Source organism: Spodoptera frugiperda, chromosome 14 (assembly GCF_023101765.2).
Source record: "Spodoptera frugiperda isolate SF20-4 chromosome 14, AGI-APGP_CSIRO_Sfru_2.0, whole genome shotgun sequence".
NCBI classification, from domain to species: domain Eukaryota; kingdom Metazoa; phylum Arthropoda; class Insecta; order Lepidoptera; family Noctuidae; genus Spodoptera; species Spodoptera frugiperda.
In genome coordinates, this window is record NC_064225.1 from 9,940,632 (window position 1) to 9,960,053 (window position 19,422).

Consider the following 19,422-nt stretch of genomic DNA (forward strand, 5'->3'; position numbering starts at 1 on the left):
AAAGTTGAATAAAATCGTTTGTGTGTTGTAGAAAATTTGTGCATTTTCAAAATAAATGTGATTATAATTAATGTGCATGGGAATCGAACCCATCAAGTTTACAATCACGAATACCGAAGCAGTTAAATTATTACTTACCCAAAGTCCACAATCTCTGTCTACCCTATGGGGAATAGCAAGCGAGATAATACAAAGTTCCGAACAGAATTTATGTAAACTCAATAACATACATAATACAGATAACAAATACATATCACAACATTGGAATCAAACCCGCGACCCTTTGCCCAACTGACCGTTTATAATTTAATCAGCCGGGATCCGAACCCTCCATATTATCTTACAGTGTATTCTTTCACAAACAATATTTTTCAATGAAAAAATTCATCCGTTCATGAATATTTTATACGTCATTACCTGAATAATGTTGTACTGAAATACCAACATTCATGAAATTGCCATTGAAATATGAACCTTATAATCTTCACAATAAGAGCTGTATATAGTCACATGTTCGACAAATAGACCGCATGTTAAAAAGCTTTACCTAACGAACGAAAAGTTCCGACCAGTGACGAATTTTCACGAGTTGACAACTTTTCCATATTCGAAAACTACTTGAGAGGTCACTTGCCAAGTCAAAGCACGCTCTATTGATATTGTAATAGGGTTCGATGTCAAATGAATGTTTTTATTCATGCTTCTATTTTCTCCAGCTGAATTTGAGAACGGTGTTTTCGATATTATACTTTGTAATGAGGGGTATAAGGTTGAATGTTGTTTGTGTGGGTCTTGTGTTAAGAAGCACGTGTTTGGTTTTCCTTCAGTTGCTCGTGAGCTATGGTCGAGGTCAGACGTGTCGAGTGACGAGTTTCCCGCGTTTTTCCTTTTCACGCCGTATTTTCTTTTAAATTTATTTTCGCTTTTTAATTTCAACAGTGAATTATTAAATTTATTTCGTTATTTATTACAAGAAGTGTTTGTGAAAAATAAACGTGTTATTAATAGTTATGTGATTTGAAAAAAAGTATGTGATTGGCTAAAAATTTGTGGTTTTTAAATGGAATTTTAATAGGTAGGAAGTGAGATTTTTATTATTAAAATTTAGTTTTGAAAGTGGTTTTCCTTCCTTGTTACTTGCATCATTTGATAACTCAATGTCAAATTAATCAATGATAATGCGATTATCTCATTGTTACTAATTACTAATAACACTAACCAAATATAGTTTCGCTATTGTTTTTAATAAACATTAAGAATACATAATCTTTTAAGGCTTGGAAGTAGCTCTACTTCTGTTGGATAATTTGATCATTTGACAGAAGTAGAGTTACTTCCAAACGCGTATTAGTTTCAATTGGTCAAGATCATTATCATCTATCATCTATACTTATACTGGTATATAAAGCTGAAGAGTTTGTTGGAACGTGCTAATCTCCGGAACTACTGGTCCGATTTGGATAATACTTTTTGTGTTGGATAGAGTACTTATTCAAGATGGTTATAAGCTATATAATATCACGATATGATCAATAGGCACAAGACATCCCCTGCTCCTCCTATTACTGCCGGCTCGACCGGAGTGATACCACGGCCTCACAGAAAACCGACGTGAAACAACGCTTGTGTGGTATTTCGTTGTACGAGTGAGGTTATTGAAGGCCCATTTTTCCAATCTTGCCAATTCTCCGATTCCTCAACAACCGTTAAATTTCTAACCTCCAAAAGACCGGCAACGCACTTGTCACGCCTCTGGCATTTCGGGTGTCTATGGCTGTGATTACTTACCATCAGGTGATCCGTCTGCTCGTACCATACCATAAAAAGGGTATTTTATATTAAAAAATATTAGTGCACATTCTTCACTGGACTTCCAAATGGACTCATAAGAAAAACTGAAAACTGGTGTAAAATTGTCACGAATCCACGACACAGTAGAAAATCTTGGAGTGAAGCTACATTTTAATTTATAAAAAAAAACTGTGTTCTCTCGTAGACGAAGCAATATTCTTTGATATTAAACGTAATGTTACAGGATAGTCAAACGACGTGTCTTCTTTAAATAACTAATTTAATTTCTACCCTAATATTATGATAGTAAAGAGTTTGTTTTTGTTTGAGCGAGCCAGTCTCACGGAATTGAAATAATCGTTTGCATTAGATAGTGCTATTTTTGTGGCAGGTTATTTTTGATCACGAATTATATCGGGTGCAAAACGAGACTGTTAAATATGAAGTTGTGAATTCGATTCCTTGGTCAGGTGAAGTAATTGAACAGAGAATCGAATCTGAAACTCAATTACACTTTGCTACTAAGAATTTCAGAAAACTAAAAAAATATTTTTCCCAATCTGAGAATTGAACCTGAAACCTTTTGCTGTACAGTTTTGCTCAACCAACAAACATGCCCTATATCATAATAGTCGACCACCAAAATAATCAGTGTTGCTATCATTTAAAATGCGATTAAAAGCAATTAAACATATTTCGGGGCAGCTGCCGTGAAATTATTGGTTGTGTGTGGCAACACTGTTATTATTTTGATATTTTGTGTTGAAAATAAATTATAATGATAGGTATGATTCCTATTTTAGAAATGTTTTTACTATAGATATCATATTTAAGTGTCAAACGAGAATATGATCATACAATGAACTAAAACATCACTGACGAGCATGCATGTAAAAACTGATGACTGTTGATAAAACGAAAGAGGTATGTAAGATTCGTAGCAATTGGTTCGTTCTAGCCTCTACCTACCCCCATGGAAGACAAGCGTAAGGTTTAATCCTTTAATCCCACTGTCGTGATATAATAAAAAAGGTAATTTAAAAAACTAAAAAACCCGACTGCGTTTCTTTATAACATGAAAATGAAAAAACCCTAAAACAAGAATACAAGAAAAATTTAAGCAGTCGGGACCCATTCTAAATATTATGAATTATGGCTTTCTAGAATGGGTCCCGACTGCTTAAATTTTTCTTGTATTCTTGTTTTAGGGTTTTTTCATTTTCATGTTATAAAGAAACGCAGTCGGGTTTTTTAGTTTTTTAAATTACCTTTTTTATTTTATTTTCTTTTAGTTTTATTATTTATTATATTTTCATATATCTAGTGTCACTCTCACAGTAAATACGAATCAAACGACCCCTATCAAGCTGAAATCCATCGAGTCGTTCAGGCTAGAGAGTGAGCAATATTCGAATTTGGCGCCAAAAATCCGCCATTTAGATTTTTTATTATTTTGATATATCCAGTGTCACTCTCACAGTAAATACGAATTTAACGACACCTCTCAAGCCAAAATCCATCGAGTCGTTTAGGCTAGAGAGTGAGCAATATTCGAATTTGGCGCCAAAAATCCGCCATTTTGTTTTTTTAAACATTTTGATATATCCAGTGTCACTCTCACAGTAAATACGAATCTAACGACACCTCTCAAGTCAAAATCCATCAAGCCGTTTAGGCTGCAGAGCGTGCCAAACAATTATACATACATACATACATACATACATACATACATACTCTCGAAAAACATAACCCTCCTTCTGGCGCAGTCGGGTAAAAAATGCACATGTCTATAATTTTTTCTATCCTCTCATATACAAGCCTATTTAACAAGGACCACACGATCTCATCAAACAGTTAACTACTGAGATAACAGATTACATAAAGATTTGATTGATTGGCAGCAGACCTCATTAAGATGGCTAGGTCGCAGCTATTGTGTGACTTGGATACCTAAACTAATCAATTGTTACTAGTTACCGACTGACAGACAATGTATAGCCTAAGTTGATGGTCAAAGGAAGCTGAATATTGTCATCTAGTTGTGTTGGAGTGTGAATAAGTAGCTACTAAAAAACGGTTTTCTAAGAAAGCCTATTCTGGAAAATTCCCGCGTACCCGTGGAATAAAAAGTATTCTAACACTGAAATCAGCTCATACCCTGTCAGTATGCCAAATTTCATAAAATCCGTTCTGTAGTTTCAGCGTTATTGAGGCACAAACATCCAAACGAACAAACTTTCGCATTTATAATTGAACTTGTATATTGTAAGAATAAAATCTATTTAAATATGAATAACGTTAAAAGTAACCTTTTAAATTTTTTTTTCGAGCGAGAAAAATCTTCCAATGACTTTTCTTGCCTTGGATGAGAGGGAGTGTCAGACTCTTACTTACCATCCTGTTCATACTCCTCCTGTTCGAGCCGGAGCCCCGGTAAAACCGCTAGGCAGTCCACAGCTAAAACTAACCCTTACATATTGATTGTTACTTACCTATATAGAAACTACCTATAGGTATTATACCCAGGAATATTGACCACCTGGCATTTCCCAAAGGGTTCGATAGCTATCGACTTACAGCACATCCACTTAAAGCTAATTCATTACGTTATTAGGCCTTTTATCTATTCGTGACTCTCAACTATTACTAAAAATATTACCATCATCTAAAAGAGCACTTTTATCTGACCTATCATTCAAGACCTTGGCTACCAAATCGCAACCTTATTGGTCCTTAGAGCCGCATATAATCCACTTAAAATTAGACTCTAATCTATCAAATATAAGAAGCAATTCACGTTGATCGTGTCTGGTAAGTCGAATTACTTAAATAGAGGTAGTGTTTGCATGCATAACATTTGATATGATATTGATCCTATTCAATTAAGTGCTGTGGGATTCCCTGGGGGTAGCCATCATTTATTAAAGAGTTGGTCGCAGTGTACCTAGGAATTTACTTGATTGTAGACTGGAGGGGTATCGATTGGCTTTTTTGTATTTGAATTTGAATTAAAGATTAGGTTGTGGGGTGGATGGTTAAGGAGGTAATGAGGAGATGGTGCTTGGTGGGAGTAAGAGAGTGAATGGCATGTGTCTTAGCGTTTTAGGTTTTTTTTGGTGTGGGAGCACCTGATGGTAATCAATCGCCGCCGTCTATGCACAACTGAAACACCAGAGGCGTTACAAATGCGTTGCCGGCCTTTTCGGGGTTGAGAATTTAAGGGTTGTTGGGGAATCGGGGATTGGTCAAGTAGGGGTAATTCGAATTTTTAAGATGTGAATCCCAGTATCATATTTTTATTCTATCATGGACGCGTTTACAATCTAAATGGAATGATTTAATTTATATTTAAATATCAAAAACGCACTTTACCACTAAAGAAATACAGTACAAATTACAAAAACATCCCACCATGCAAATACCACCAAAAACTAGCAATACTATAAGGCTATAAAACTGCTGTAAGTAGTGACATTCGCTGGTCGCCCGGTCGCCATCAATTGACCCTAATGAATTTAATTCCACTAATCGTTTATGGGAATAGATCTATGGTGGCAACATTGATCTATTTTGTATGGACATGATATCTACTTGCGACCTTGCGTTTAGATAGCAGGCAGTTATGCACTCTTTCTGTATAGTTTGATACTATTTCTGCTGATGCAAAGTTTTATGATTAAAATGTGAACCATTGGAAACGTGGTTGTAGTATCATATCGACCTCATCTAGTTATTTAAGAGATTACGTGGAAAAAAATAACATTGTAACCTTTTTGCAAAAATAAATATCATTTATAATTTATCATTATCTAACTGCATGTTGCAAAACAGAGAGGGGCGTGGTTTGTAATAAGTGGCACGCATTATGTTAAAGTACGACACATTCCATAAATTATGTTAAAGGGAAATTCAGTTACGAAATCTCCTCTTTGTATTTGCTTCATGCTATAAACACTACGTTTTTCAGTACCAATTCAATAACCACCTAGACACTTATACTTACCTATTAAGCAACGTTCTACTAGTTTCCCAACTAAGTATCTCCTAAGAGATGCTACACAGTTCTCTTCATAAAAAATGCATGACGGACGAACGGAACAGAGGAACTCGCAACTGGGTTAACTAGTAACAAATTATACAATTATGTCGGCCCGAAATTTGGACGCTTTTTACCTCTGAAGTAGTTTGTGAGACGGTTCAGGTCATCTTGACCGGAGTGATACCACGGCCTCACAGAAAATTGACGTGAAACAACGCTTGTGTTGTGTTTCATTGTGTGAGTGGGGTTACCGGAGGCCCAATTACTCTTCTTCCCAATCACCGATTCCCCAACAGCCTACCTTCTACCTACCTAGTCCCAAAAGGCCGGCAACGCACTTGTAACGCCTCTGGTGTTTCATGTGTCCATGAGCGGCGGCGATTGCTTACCATCATGTGATCCATCTGCTCGTTTACCATGCACCTGTGTTTGCGCACACCCTTGTGCACTATAATATCTCCTGCATAGTAGGCTAGTCTAGTTAGACAGACTGGCCATTGGATCGAAATCGATTGGGAGATTTATTAATATACTTCACCCATGGAAAGAGCAGGGGTGGCGATAAATGTATTCTATTCTACTGTATACCAATTCTCTTAAATCGAAACAGCACCTCTAGTATTTACCCGACTGCTTCAAAGAGGAAGGTGAAGTTGTTATCAGATCGGATGTTTGATAGAAGAAAAACAAGTTGTTTATTTTCTTGTTCTAGTCGTAGATAAAGTACGCAAGGACGCTTACAAACAGATCGTACGATTGCATTACTTCAAGGAAAGGAGAAATAAAAATATTTCTAACTTGTTTTCAGTGCAAAGATATTATCAATACGATAGCTTTATTTACACTGAAGGAAAATGCTGTTTGATCAGTTTATTATATAATCTGAATCAAAATCAATATTATTATTAGTAGGTACTATGTTTTATGCAGCTGTGTGGTGTTATCAAAGTAAAATACATTAATTTATTGTCATTAATATAATTTTCGTAATCTTACTTTCGTGGTGACCAAGTTCAAGTCGTCCGCTTCTCATGCATGATGGTGAGGATTCATAACCTACCAACGGCAAAGTACTAATGGGACTTTTTTCGAGTTATATTATTTAAAGGTGTAAAACATCATGAGTAAAACCTGCGGTTATAAGTTTGAAATCGCCAACCTGCATTGAGGAAGCGTGGTGCTTAATACTCAAACCTTCTTCGTGCGAGAAGAGGCCTTTGATCAACGGTGGCCACTTATAGGCTGTTGATGTGAAACAATCTTTAACTGGTTTATTTTAAACTGTAAAACCAAGTTTATAGTCGCACACACACACACATCACTAAGAAATTTTAAATGAAGGACAAACACAAAGTACATAATAGAAAAAAAAACTGTGTTGAAAAAGTATTCATAAAATGGGGAATTTGATGAAAACAAAAATATGTCGTTGACGAATACATATTATGTACATACATACATGCTCATAAAGACTCATGACAAACGATTACAATTTGTCAAAATATTAACCTTATTTTTATTGGGCCATAAGGTCGAAAGTACATTGAAGATATTTTTCAAAAAACATACAGACGATATTAAATCGAGTGAAAGAGATAATAGAGTGGAATTTAAAACAACGCCTCTGTACAATCGACACATTTAAATCATGACCCAGCATAAGCTTATTTTCATAAAAAAATCCAAGTCGACTTTCACATGAAATACATTTCCATGCCAACGCTGTCGGCATTTGTTATTTTGACAATTTTATCGTCAAAGTGAATGAAATTTGTTGATTGTACTTTGCGAAGAGATTCAATGTAATGGGATATTTATTTTGGCAGTATTTTACTCCATCGGATTAGGGGGATCTGGGTTTTTATGATGGGGGTATTCAGATCGTATACTGCGGCCTTTTGATATTGCAACGCATTTTATTTACGTTGTTGTATTAAGTGTTAATGTGTTTTTGTTGACTACAGTTTTTACAGAGAATTTATGTTGTTGTTGAAAATGTTTGAGATGATGATTCTTTGCAACAAACATATTATTTTTTTATGATATAAGCCGGTAAACGAGCAAACGGATCACCTAATGGTAAGCAATCGCCGCCGCCCATGGACACTTGAAATAACAGGGGCGTTACAAGTTCGGATTTTTGGCGGTTTGGAAGTTAAGGGTTGTTGGGGAATCGGGAATTGGGTCTGGTAACCTCATTCACACAACGCAAACGTTGTTTCATGTCAGTTTTCTCTGAGGCCGCGGTATTACTCCGGTCGACCCATTTGTGTCGAAGCATAGCTCTCCCACACTTAAAATTCTGAGTAGAAAGTAATATGGTCACTTGAAATGATAAGATCAATTCAAAAAGTTACAACTACATATATGTTAAACCAACTAAAGGAAATGCTTTATTTATGCATATACGCAACAATGTTTTCTTAAAAAAACCAATCAACATTTACCTATAAACAAAACATTAAAAAAGCATCTCAAATCGATTAATATATAAGAAATAATCTTCCCATTGATACTTAGCCAAAAGTCTAAAGCAAAGTTATATCGGGCGAAAGGACCGTCGAATGATCCCTCGGTTACCGATCAGAAGGCCTACTACGAGTTTTTTATTATAATAATGCCATCGAACTGCTTTCAGCTCTCTGATTAGTTGGTTAGTTAGAGCTGGCCAATCAAACAGCCGAACGTTATGCACGTGTCGATCGCGTTCACGTGAATCAAACTCATACTAGGCACTCTGAGTGCCTTGAGGGACTCCCAATTTCTAAAGGAGAATGCTCAAAAAAACCCTGGCCCGGCGCAAACTATACGTATCTCAGTTTATCAGTATAAATGAGTAATGAAATGCTGTATAGGTACCATCATCGAAAACGATGGCTAAATGTTGAAAATTGATATTTGTTTTTTGTCAGGGACTATATTTAAATCGATCAGTAGTGGACGTCTTTCGGCTGGTATGATGATGATATTTAAAGGATATTACGAGTAGAAAGTGAGCATCAATCACAGATCACCTCCTCATCAATACAGCTTGATATAAGACGTTTTATATAATAGAGGTAGCGGGAGAAATGCAATTAGCGAATATTATTTTTCATGCATACATGGGAAAAGGAAACTCGGTTGTTGTGCCCATGTGATGTCCATCATATACTGCCTTGGGTGGGCAAGGCACTAAGATGGTTTTGCAAATCCCGCACTTTCACCACAAAATGTAATATTAGAAAATGATTGAACTTTGAATAATCTAATACATGATGTTTTGATAATGTATACATTTGTTTTAATACTTTCTACTCGTAATATCCTTTAAATATCATCATCATACCAGCCGAAAGACGTCCACTACTGATCGATTTAAATATAGTCCCTGACAAAAAACAAATAGCAATTTCCTACATTTAGCCATCGTTTTCGACGATGGTAACTATACGGGATTTTATTACACATTTATACTGATAAACTGAGATACAAATCGTTTGCGCCGGGCCTGGGTATTTTCCCCATACTTCGTGAGCATTCTCCTTTACATCTCATCAGATAATTTATGTAAGAACTTTGGAGGCGTTTGATAAGTCATCAGCAAGGTTTAAAGTCGAGGATTTGAAATAAATTAATGTTTCATTTTGAGAGTTCGTGAGCTTTGCATATTTGGATATTGTTGAGGAGTCGTCTGATTTAATTTGTGAAGGAAATAAATTAGATTTAGATATTGCTAATTTGGAGATAATTAGTCGATAATTATTGCAAATTGAAAATCTATTGTGATACACCCTCTAAAAAGATAGAATATTATAAGGAGTGAAAAACGTATGCGCCAAGTCATGCTACCCCAAAACTATTTCTTCTTCAGTACTAATAGACAAAGTTCGAAATTGATTGATTGGAGTATCTTATTGTCTTAGGTTAGACTAAAACTTAGTTTAATTTTCGCCTTGTAAATTATTACATAATAATACACTTATTTTTTACAAATACTTTCGAAGATACATTGATTTTAAATATCACATGACGTCACTTTTGGTTACATTTATACGAAGAAATGACATTTGTTCCTAGTCCTAAACTTTGATTCGTTTTGTCTAAGTATTGATATCTTATACGATAAAATAAAATAAAAAAATCATGTCTAATATTTTTTCATAACCTAACTGACGGACTAAATAGATTTTTGATTTTCATACCCCGTCATCATCCCTATTATTCTACCAACCACGGGGTCACACGCATTATGTAATGTTAGTACATATTAATATGGTGGCCATGTAATTGGTATATATGATGGTAGACAGCCGCGGTTTATGCGCGTATTAAATACTGGCAATAAATGTAACTTGGCCGTTTGAAAACATCGTGCAGTAAAACTATTTCATTGGTTCGTCTTTTATTACATGTGTATCAGATGTAGCTATTGCCTGCGGGTTGGTTTGTATTATACTGTTTCATAGTAATTGTAGATGGAACCTCTAGTACTGATAAAGTCAAAGTCAAAGCATTTATATCAATTAATCCTAAATTAGGCACTTTTGAAACGTCAAATTGAATTGACCGTCAGTCTCTTCGTCAGTGAAGTTAGGCCCTCGTTCCAAAGTGTTGCTTTGAATGGAGAAGAACGAGCAAGAAACTCCATCGTTACTCTTTTAAAAAAATATGATTTTTACAATATCTCTGATACATTATTTGATCATTTACCTATTGTAGTATTGATAGTGTAAAATATCAATATAAACGGAATCAATATTTAAAACTTTTGTGCATTAGTTTGTTTCGTAGTCATCATCATCAACAGCCTCTTCTTACACGGAGAAGGTTTAAGAATTAATCACCACACTTGCTCAATGCGAGTTGGCGATTTCAAACTTATAATCAGAAATTATAAGCCCAAGTTTCCTCACGATCTTTTCCTTCACCGTTTGTCAGTGGTGTCTAAATATGCTTAGAAAGTACATATGACTCGGAAAATGTCATATTGGTGGTTGCCTTTGGTAGGTTTCGAGCCCGCGCCCTCATGCATAAGAAGTGATCTTCTGAAACCTCCGGGCCACACGACGCTATAAAATCACTAGAAAATAATCATTAGAATGTGATATTTGCTCTTTTTCAATAAAAAAGTTGTAAACTTTACAGAAAAAACATGAACAGTCAGAACTATTTATGATAGCCGATGTCAAAATTAATCACTCATCCAAAGACGCATAATGGTGCCTATGTGTAGCGTAGCCATATCTCCTCTCGTCTGAAAAAGTAAACAGAAAGCCCACGAGAATTTAACCAAACAACAGCATCATCGATCTCTTTGACTTCGGGTCAAGAGTGAACGTACGGTCGAAGGCATTGTTTAGCAATACGTGTTCTGATAACGTCATAATGTTTGGTTACATACATTTTATTGCTATAAATAGGTTCCTTCGTACATTTACATGGGATGTGTGGGTACAGATAGTATCGGAAGCTGTTGTGCGTTTGCAACGGTCTTGGGTAAGGATGGCTATACTTTAGAACGAGCAGCTAGCTTCACTGACAGACAATTCAATTTGACGTTTCAAAAGTGCATAATTAAGGATTAATTGAAATAAATGCTTTGACTTTGATTTTGCCTTTGATGGTATAATTAAGTATTTGGTCACTGAAATAGAGAGAATTTAAGGTGGTTTTGAATAGTTAGAAGTACCTAAATAGTTTGGTGAAGTTAGCTGTCATAGGATGAAAGTGACTGAGGCAGAAGTCTAAGTCGTCTAGTCGTTGCAAGTCGGAATTGCGGACTAACCCGGAGCTGCGGACTATCTAGCGGTTTTACCAGGACTCTGGCTCAAAAAGCCGGAGTAGGCACGGGTAGTTATTAGTCAGTAAAAGTGAGACATTCTCTCTCGCCTCGCTCAAGGTGGGAGAAATCATCGGATGATTGTGCCCCCTCAAAAAATGCCTTACATAGAAAACGTTTATTCCAAATCTAACTCTTTGATTACACAGATGGTTTTTACCCATTCTACAAAGCTCATGGCTTTCCCAGCAATCCCAAATACAATAGCAGTTACGTCTTCTTACAAGGCAGCCCTACCACAGCGGCTATTGTAAATTTAGACGATGCACTTAAAGTGGATGCGTTGCAGCCACGTTGCAGCGCTCTAAAATTGGCACGTTACTCCACGGCCGCACATTGTAATCCACATTATTACTGACGTTTCAATTGTTATGTGCGTTCCCAGTTTCAGATGGAATTTTCTAGATTTTTGCCTTTATTTTGTTGTTACTATTGAGTGTAAAGTCTTTTTATTTGAAGATTTTTAAGGTATTTTTAAAGATTTATGCAGCACACACATCATTAGCATAATATAATATCATCTTTAACATAATAGTCATAGTCTTCTAGTGAACATTTCACGTAAAATTGATATATTATTTACATATTTTTGTCATTGAATGCATTAACCCGACTCTACGTATAGTTTTAGGAGATAAACTTCGTCTACCTGTTTTCTGGAATTCAAAATGTAGACATTGGCGCTAGCGTTACAAAAAAACTAATTTTGGGAATACAAATTGTGTGGCGTTACAAGTGATTTAGGACTTCGGTTAGGAATTTGATGATTGTTGGGGATTAAAGACACTGAGGAGGGGGTTAATCGGGCCTCCGGTAACCTCACTCACACGACGAAACACAACGCAAGCGTTCTTTCACGTCAGTTTTCATAGTATCACTCTGGTTGAGCCGGCCCATTCGTGCCGAAGCATGGTTCTCCCACGCTTAAATACGTGCATGTTTTCAGCAATATTACATAACATTTGATTTGCATTTAACCATATTTTTACGATATGATCAGTAACTGTTTTATGATGGATTTTATCTGTTATTTGCGTACTAACTTAAATTACGTAAAGCAGTTTACCATCTTCTATCATTCTCATTGCGAAATGCTGACGAACAATAAATTCTTTATTTTCAACAATTTCTGACGACGCGACACTTTTTTTATAACCTTGTTTATTAGCCCCAAATTAAAATGAGTTCACGGTACTAAAAACTGCGAATTCACTAATATTTTGATGACCAATCAAAATGTTTTGCTAACTTCTTTGAGGTAACCTAATAATTCTATTGGTGTATAAATATAATTATAGAGAAATCATCACGCCTTTCATTTGATAATGGGATAGGTGCAGATTCATCGGGTTTTGTTAAAGGACAGACAACCATATATTTTATTTACAATACATTTTCTTGATTTTTTGAAAAATGACTTTCTGATTGAATAAAGGCGAAACGAAAAGTGACACTTTGTTAAGAGTCACATATAGGTAGTATAGGGAGAACCCGGAGCTGCGGACTACCTAGCGGGTTTACCGGGACTCCGGCTCGAAAAGCAGCAGTAGGAACGGAGTGGTTTTTAGTCAGTAAGTTTGACGCTCCTTCTCGCCTCGCCCAAGGTGGAAGAAATCATTGGACGATTTTCCCTATCCTATTGCCATATACCCGTCACAATTCCATATTCAGTACAATCAATGGCATTTTCAAATATCAGAAAACTCAATAATGCCATCAACACTCAAAAATCAAAACCCCGTCACCTTTTTTTTTTTTTTTTTTTTTTTTTGAGGGGTGAAAATCATCCAATGACTTCTCCCGCCTTGGGTGAGGCGGGAGGGAGTGTCAGACTCTTACTGACTAAAAACCACCCCGTTCCTTCTCCTGCTTTGAGCCGGAGCCCCGGTAACCTTTTACGTTGTCCGCAGCTCCGGATCAGGCATCAGCCCTACTGGGCCCCATCTGTGGTGGTCTGGCTCTTTGAGGCGCGCGCGGAACGCGACGCGCCGTACGCACGGGTCTGGTTCTGGTCGGGCGGCGAGCTACCCTTGCTCGCCGTCCGCAGACCCGCACTTACGGTGGCCGGAGATCGTCACGCGATCCCCGACGCCCGGAGTGTCTTCTGCGGCGGCTGGGGCGTGAGGAGGATCGTTCCCTCACGCGCTCCGCCTCCTCCTTAGCTAGCATGACTGCTTCGCAGAAGGAGGAGACGGCGTCCCATTCCCTCTCGCTCCGCATCATGGCCTGAACCAAAGCCGGACGCGAGAGGTCACCGTCGCCGATCACATCCCTAAGGACACGGCGGTGCTCAGCCCATGCAGGGCACACCGCTACTGTATGCTCCACCGTGTCCTCCGGGTGATCCACGCAATGCCGACACCCGGGCGTTTCCTCCCGCCGAATCCGAAACAGGAACCTACCGAAACTTCCGTGTCCGGTAAGCACCTGCGTCAGGCAGTAGGTGAGGACGCCGTGACGCCTCTCTAGCCACTCCTCAAAGAGGGGACTTACCGCTGCTATAACAGCGAGCCCAGCCCTCGGTTGCGATAGTCGTTGCTTCCATTCCGCCATGAGATCGCGCCGGAGCTCATCCCGCCACGCACTAATCTGGCGCGGCAGTGGACTTTCGCCCCGGCGATGCGCCTCCGCACGTAAGCTATATACGTGCGCGAGCACTTTCGCCTCCAGATCCCACGGCGGTGATCCCGCAAGGAGGTTAGCCGCCTCCCCGGAGATCATGCGGTATCCACGGATCATCCGAATGGCCATGACCCTCTGGGATGAAACCAGCGCACGAGCTGGTCGTCGCCGTAGATTTGGCGCCCACACCGGGGCCCCGTAGAGGGCCATGGACCGCACAATCCCCGCGTACCCGTCTCCTTGCTTAACAATTCAACATTGGTCTTTATGATCAAACCAAAATCCCTTCTCTCAACGGTGGTCCTTACGACCGCACGATCCACGCAGCCATTTTAATAGCACCACTTATAGCCTATGTGTGTGTCTATGACTTCTGTCACGTTGACACTCCCATACACATGTCATGTGTCATCTGGTCCTTTATTATTTGTTTATAGCCTGTCATTATGACCTGTCTAATTAGTTTTCATTGTATACCTATTGTATTTACTAGCCTTGTATGTGGGACAGGCGATTTGTGACTTTATTGGTAGAGGGATTTAAGGTTGAATTTTGGTTAAACGTATTTTGATGTGTATATGGACCAATAATTTTGTCTTGTGGGTCGTGTGTTGCAGTGTGAGGTCATCATTGATTTTTGTTTGATGTGAATTTTTCTGAAGGATTTTCTATTTTATTATACATATTCTTAGAAATAGAAATAAAAGACTTGGTGTTGAATCTCTTAATCTTTGTTTTGCACGATAACCTTACATTAAATATTTCTTTTTATACTTTAAACTAATTGTTGTCTAATAAATTAACGTCCACATTGAAATTAAATCTACCTCTACCAATTCCCTTCAATTAAATACCCAACCAAAACCAATTCCAAAACGACCTTTTCCAGCCCACAAAAAGATATCTACCTCATAGATAATTCAGTACACAACAGCCAACAAATAGCCTTTCCTATTAGAATACAAATGGCTAATTAATCGACCAATGTTATACTAAATCCTTTAGGACAGCGTTTCCCAAATATTAGGTTCTGACCCTGTAACTTACGGTGGTAAGGACTCGGTGACCAGTACAGGTCTTTAAAATAAAATACAAGGCTGAACATTCCCATATAGTCTTGTTTAAAAATATTTTGAATGCATGTTTAAGGATGGGTAGAAATCCTTTTTGTTTAACTGTAATAAATGTGTGCTTTGCAGTAGATGTCCATAGCCATGTGGTGATTGTAGAGTAGATTACATTTATTACCGTCTATGGGTGGCGATGGCAAAAATTAAAAAGTCAAAATTATTTAATTCAGATAGACCATGAAGGCACTTTTGAACGGCGAAGGAAATGTTATAATATTAATAACGTCTGTCGGTCAGTCTTCTAGTGAAGTTATTTGTTCGTTCCAAAGTGTAGAGAAGAACGAGCAAGAAGTCCGCTCTTCCCATAGGTGACGAAAAGCCTATACTATAGGTGAATCCAGTACACAGAGATCGGGCGACAGCGTTCTGTGATAAACCTGATCATTTTAAACTGTGATGTCCCGCAACCTCGCCAAGCATGGAGATTATGTTGTTGATAATAATGATAACTTACAATAACTGCCACACTCAGAGTCATTTAATGCTTACTTAAACTATTCTTTAGTAACGATTTTGTATGGAAAACAATTGCTAAGGACTGGGTTAAGTAACCATTAAATGACTCTGAGTGCGCAGTAAGTGTTTGTCTTTGATTCCAAAATGTCTCTCTCTGAACAGAAGACCAGACCAGAGGCGACCTGTTAGAATAATCTTTGAGAAACACTGTTTTGGTCCTACAGACCGTAATGTTTAGGAGTAATCCCACTAAGGTTAATTAAACAAAATATGTCGTGTCTGCTTAGCACCCATCTTCATTAGAGGCGTGATGTAATGCTTCTACGTGCGTTGAAGGTGCTACGTGATTCTCTGTGGCGTTCGCGTATTAATATTATTTAAGAGTCTATGAAACAGAGTTGTGAATCGTTTTAGTTGCATCGTCGTTTTTACTTAAAAAAGAGTGGTTAGATTTTTTTATGTTGGATATTTCTGTACCTCAGAGGTATACAACATTAACTGACAAAACAAAAAATTTACAGGACAGGCAAAAATGCGCGGAATGAAACTTTGAATGCAATTTTGACATAGTAGTTTTAAAGCTATTGCAACAAACTCAACATTATTTTTTATTATTATTTGATGGAATTATATTGTATTACATAACATTATACTAAAGTGAATTTTTATCTGATTTTGTGGACTTGAGGTTATTTACCTCGAAACATATACTAACTAAGGTGTTTTAAGAGAGCATTAAAATATCATACTTTTGTTTACCTCTAAATAAACCTTGGGGATGTTATTGGAATTCGGCATTCAGAAACATTATGTCTCTTGTCAGTATGTAGCGTAATGGAATTATAAAATAATTTCTGAGGGGTTTACTAGCAAAATGAAACAAAAGTTACTTCACAAAACTAAAATCAAAATACAATTTATTTTAAATAACCAGAACAGCTACTCGTACGCTTCAGGTAAATCCGGGACATCTGCACATGAAAGATTCCTGTAATAGTCATGGAACATGGCTGGTATCCACTGCAACGATTTTTGATTTTTGTAAGTCGTTATGTTTGAGTCTCGAAATAGGCTTTTGTGTTTCTCGAATAGGTTTCGGCGTGGGTAAAGAAAATCCTCTCCGTTTATTTCGTATGAAACTAACTTCTTCGAATGTTTCCTGGTCAAAAGAAGTTTTGTAGAACATCGAACCAATCTCATTTTTTCCATGGCCCTCTATGGCGCCCCTGTGTGGGCGCCGAACCTGATGCGGCGGCCAGCTCGGGCGCTGCTCACATCTCAGAGGGTCATGGCCATCCGGGTGATCCGTGGATATCGCACGATCTCCGGCGAGGCGGCGAACCTCCTTGCCGGATTACCGCCGTGGGATTTGGAGGCGAAGGTGCTCGCGCGCGTGTTCAGTTTGCGCGCCGACGCGTGTCGCCGGGGTGAAACTCCACTGCCGCGCCAGATCAGTGCGTGGCGGGACGAGCTCCGGCGCGATCTCATGGCGGAATGGCAGCAACGACTGTCGCAACCGAGGGCTGGGCTCGCTGTCATCGCAGCGGTAAGTCCCCTCTTTGAGGAGTGGCTAGAGAGGCGCCACGGCGTCCTTACCTACCGCTTGACGCAGGTGCTTCCCGGACATGGGAGTTCCGGTAGGTTCCTGTTCCTTATCGGGCGGGAGGAAACGCCCGGGTGTCATCACTGCGAGGACCGCCCGGAGGACACGGTAGAACATACGGTGGCGGTGTGCCCTGCGTGGGCTGAGCACCGCCAAGTCCTCAGGGATGTGGTCGGCGACGGCGACCTCTCGCGCCCGTCACTGGTTCAGGCCATGGTGCGGAGCGAGAGGGACTGGGATACCGTCTCCTCTTTCTGCGAAGCAGTCATGCTAGCTAAGGAGGAGGCGGGGCGCGTGAGAGAACAAACCTCACGCCCCAGCCGTCGCGAGAGGCACTCCGGGCGTCGGGGATCGCGGGACGATCTCCGGCTACCGTAAGTGCGGGCCTGCGGACGGCGAGCAAGGGTAGCTCACCGCCCGAACAGAATCAGACCCGTGTGTGCAGCGCGTAGCGTTCCGCGCGCGCCTCAAAGAGGCATCAGACCACCACAGATGGGGCCCAGTAGGGCTGATGCCTGATCCGGAGCTGCGGACTACCTAGCTGGTTTACCGGGGCTCCGGCTCGAAAAGCAGGAGAAGGAACGGGGTGATTTTTAGTCAGTAAGAGTCTGACACTTCCTCTCGCCTCGCCCAAGGTGGCAGAAGTCACTGGATGATTTTCCCCCCTTAAAAAAAAACTCATTTTTTCGGAATTGCATCCATACGATAGCAGAGTATGGTACAGACCCTCCCACAATAGATTTTTTTCTATGCACAAAAGGAGCTGATGACCCATTGCAGAATATAGAAGCATATAGAACTATTGGGGGCAATAGTTCGTTGTTTATAATATAGAAAAACATATCTATACTAGGCGAGAAAGATTATTTATCTAATTAATAAATTAATGGGTTTCAAGCATTATATTTATCCGTTATAATGGACTAGCTATTTCCTGCCGTTCCACCCGCATCCCGAAGGAACTATTACAACAGTATTAAAGATAAAAAATTGCAATTATTATTTTGTATTTAATATAGAAACATATGACATATAAACGAGAATCCACTTGTAGTAATATTTTGTTAGGTACTGTAGAGGAGACCCTACTATGAGTTAATACTACCACAAGAATCAACCAAACCAGTAACAATTTTTGTTATTGTAAAAAATATCTTAACACCAAGAAATAAAGATCATTGGCATAATATATAGCTCGGCGCGCGCGAGTTTTCATTCAGAGGTAAAGAATATTAACTCCAATGAATAACATTAAGTACTCGCAAAGCGTAGAGGTAAATAATCTTATGGTCATTTGAGGTCCTTTACCAGTTAGACATTAGTGGATTTAATGTCATATACGATTGGATATTTCTTTTCATAGATGTAATAGGATTTAATGTCGTATACCATTAAGTAGAACTGGTTCTTGCGATTTTAATGGTGCAAATATTTTCAAAAAAAGTGGAGTTACTATTGTATACCTCCGAGGTACAGATTTGTCCGTCAATTACGCAGAAACCACTGAACGGATTTTGATTAAATTTGGTATACAGACAGGGTATGAGCTGACTTGGGTGATAGATAGTTAGTAATAGAAATTTAGCTTGCTAATTATACTATCCTGGGAACCAAAGGACCATTAAGACTTATCATACACTAAGCATCTACTCAGACACTAAGCCATCTTTACCTTTCTAGAAATATTATTTTGATATACTTAATCTGTTTTAAATTATACCTATCTATTTTCTTCTCCTTTAATAATATCTTCTGATTTATTTCGTTGCGGGATCCAAGACAGTCATTCATATCACTGGGACGCGCCGGACTTCAATGTTCCGCTATTTTCATGGCTGTATCTACTGTGGATCCTGACTTACAGGAGTTGCAGTAGTCTTGGAAGGATGTGGTGGGCTTGCCCCATTAAAAACAAAATACATAACTTTACTTTTCTAAGAACTGTTTATTTATTTAAACA

The 19,422-nt window shown here is 38.6% G+C and overlaps 2 protein-coding genes across 6 annotated transcripts in view; both read left to right on the forward strand.

The window, feature by feature from the left end:
- The window catches only part of LOC118279390 (uncharacterized), a 201,908-nt gene that overhangs the window by 109,323 nt on the left and 73,163 nt on the right, over positions 1-19,422 (forward strand). The gene's annotated exons all lie outside the window — the stretch shown is intronic.
- Positions 16,899-18,592, forward strand: LOC126911400 (uncharacterized). The gene has a single exon (XM_050698453.1). The coding sequence runs from the start codon at positions 17,067-17,069 to the stop codon at positions 17,838-17,840; it is 774 nt and encodes a 257-aa protein (XP_050554410.1). The 5' UTR covers positions 16,899-17,066; the 3' UTR covers positions 17,841-18,592.

Excerpts from the sequence above, each read along its gene's own strand:
- LOC126911400 (XM_050698453.1), top strand. The coding sequence starts at position 17,067 with ATGGCCCTCTATGGCGCCCCTGTGTGGGCGCCGAACCTGATGCGGCGG.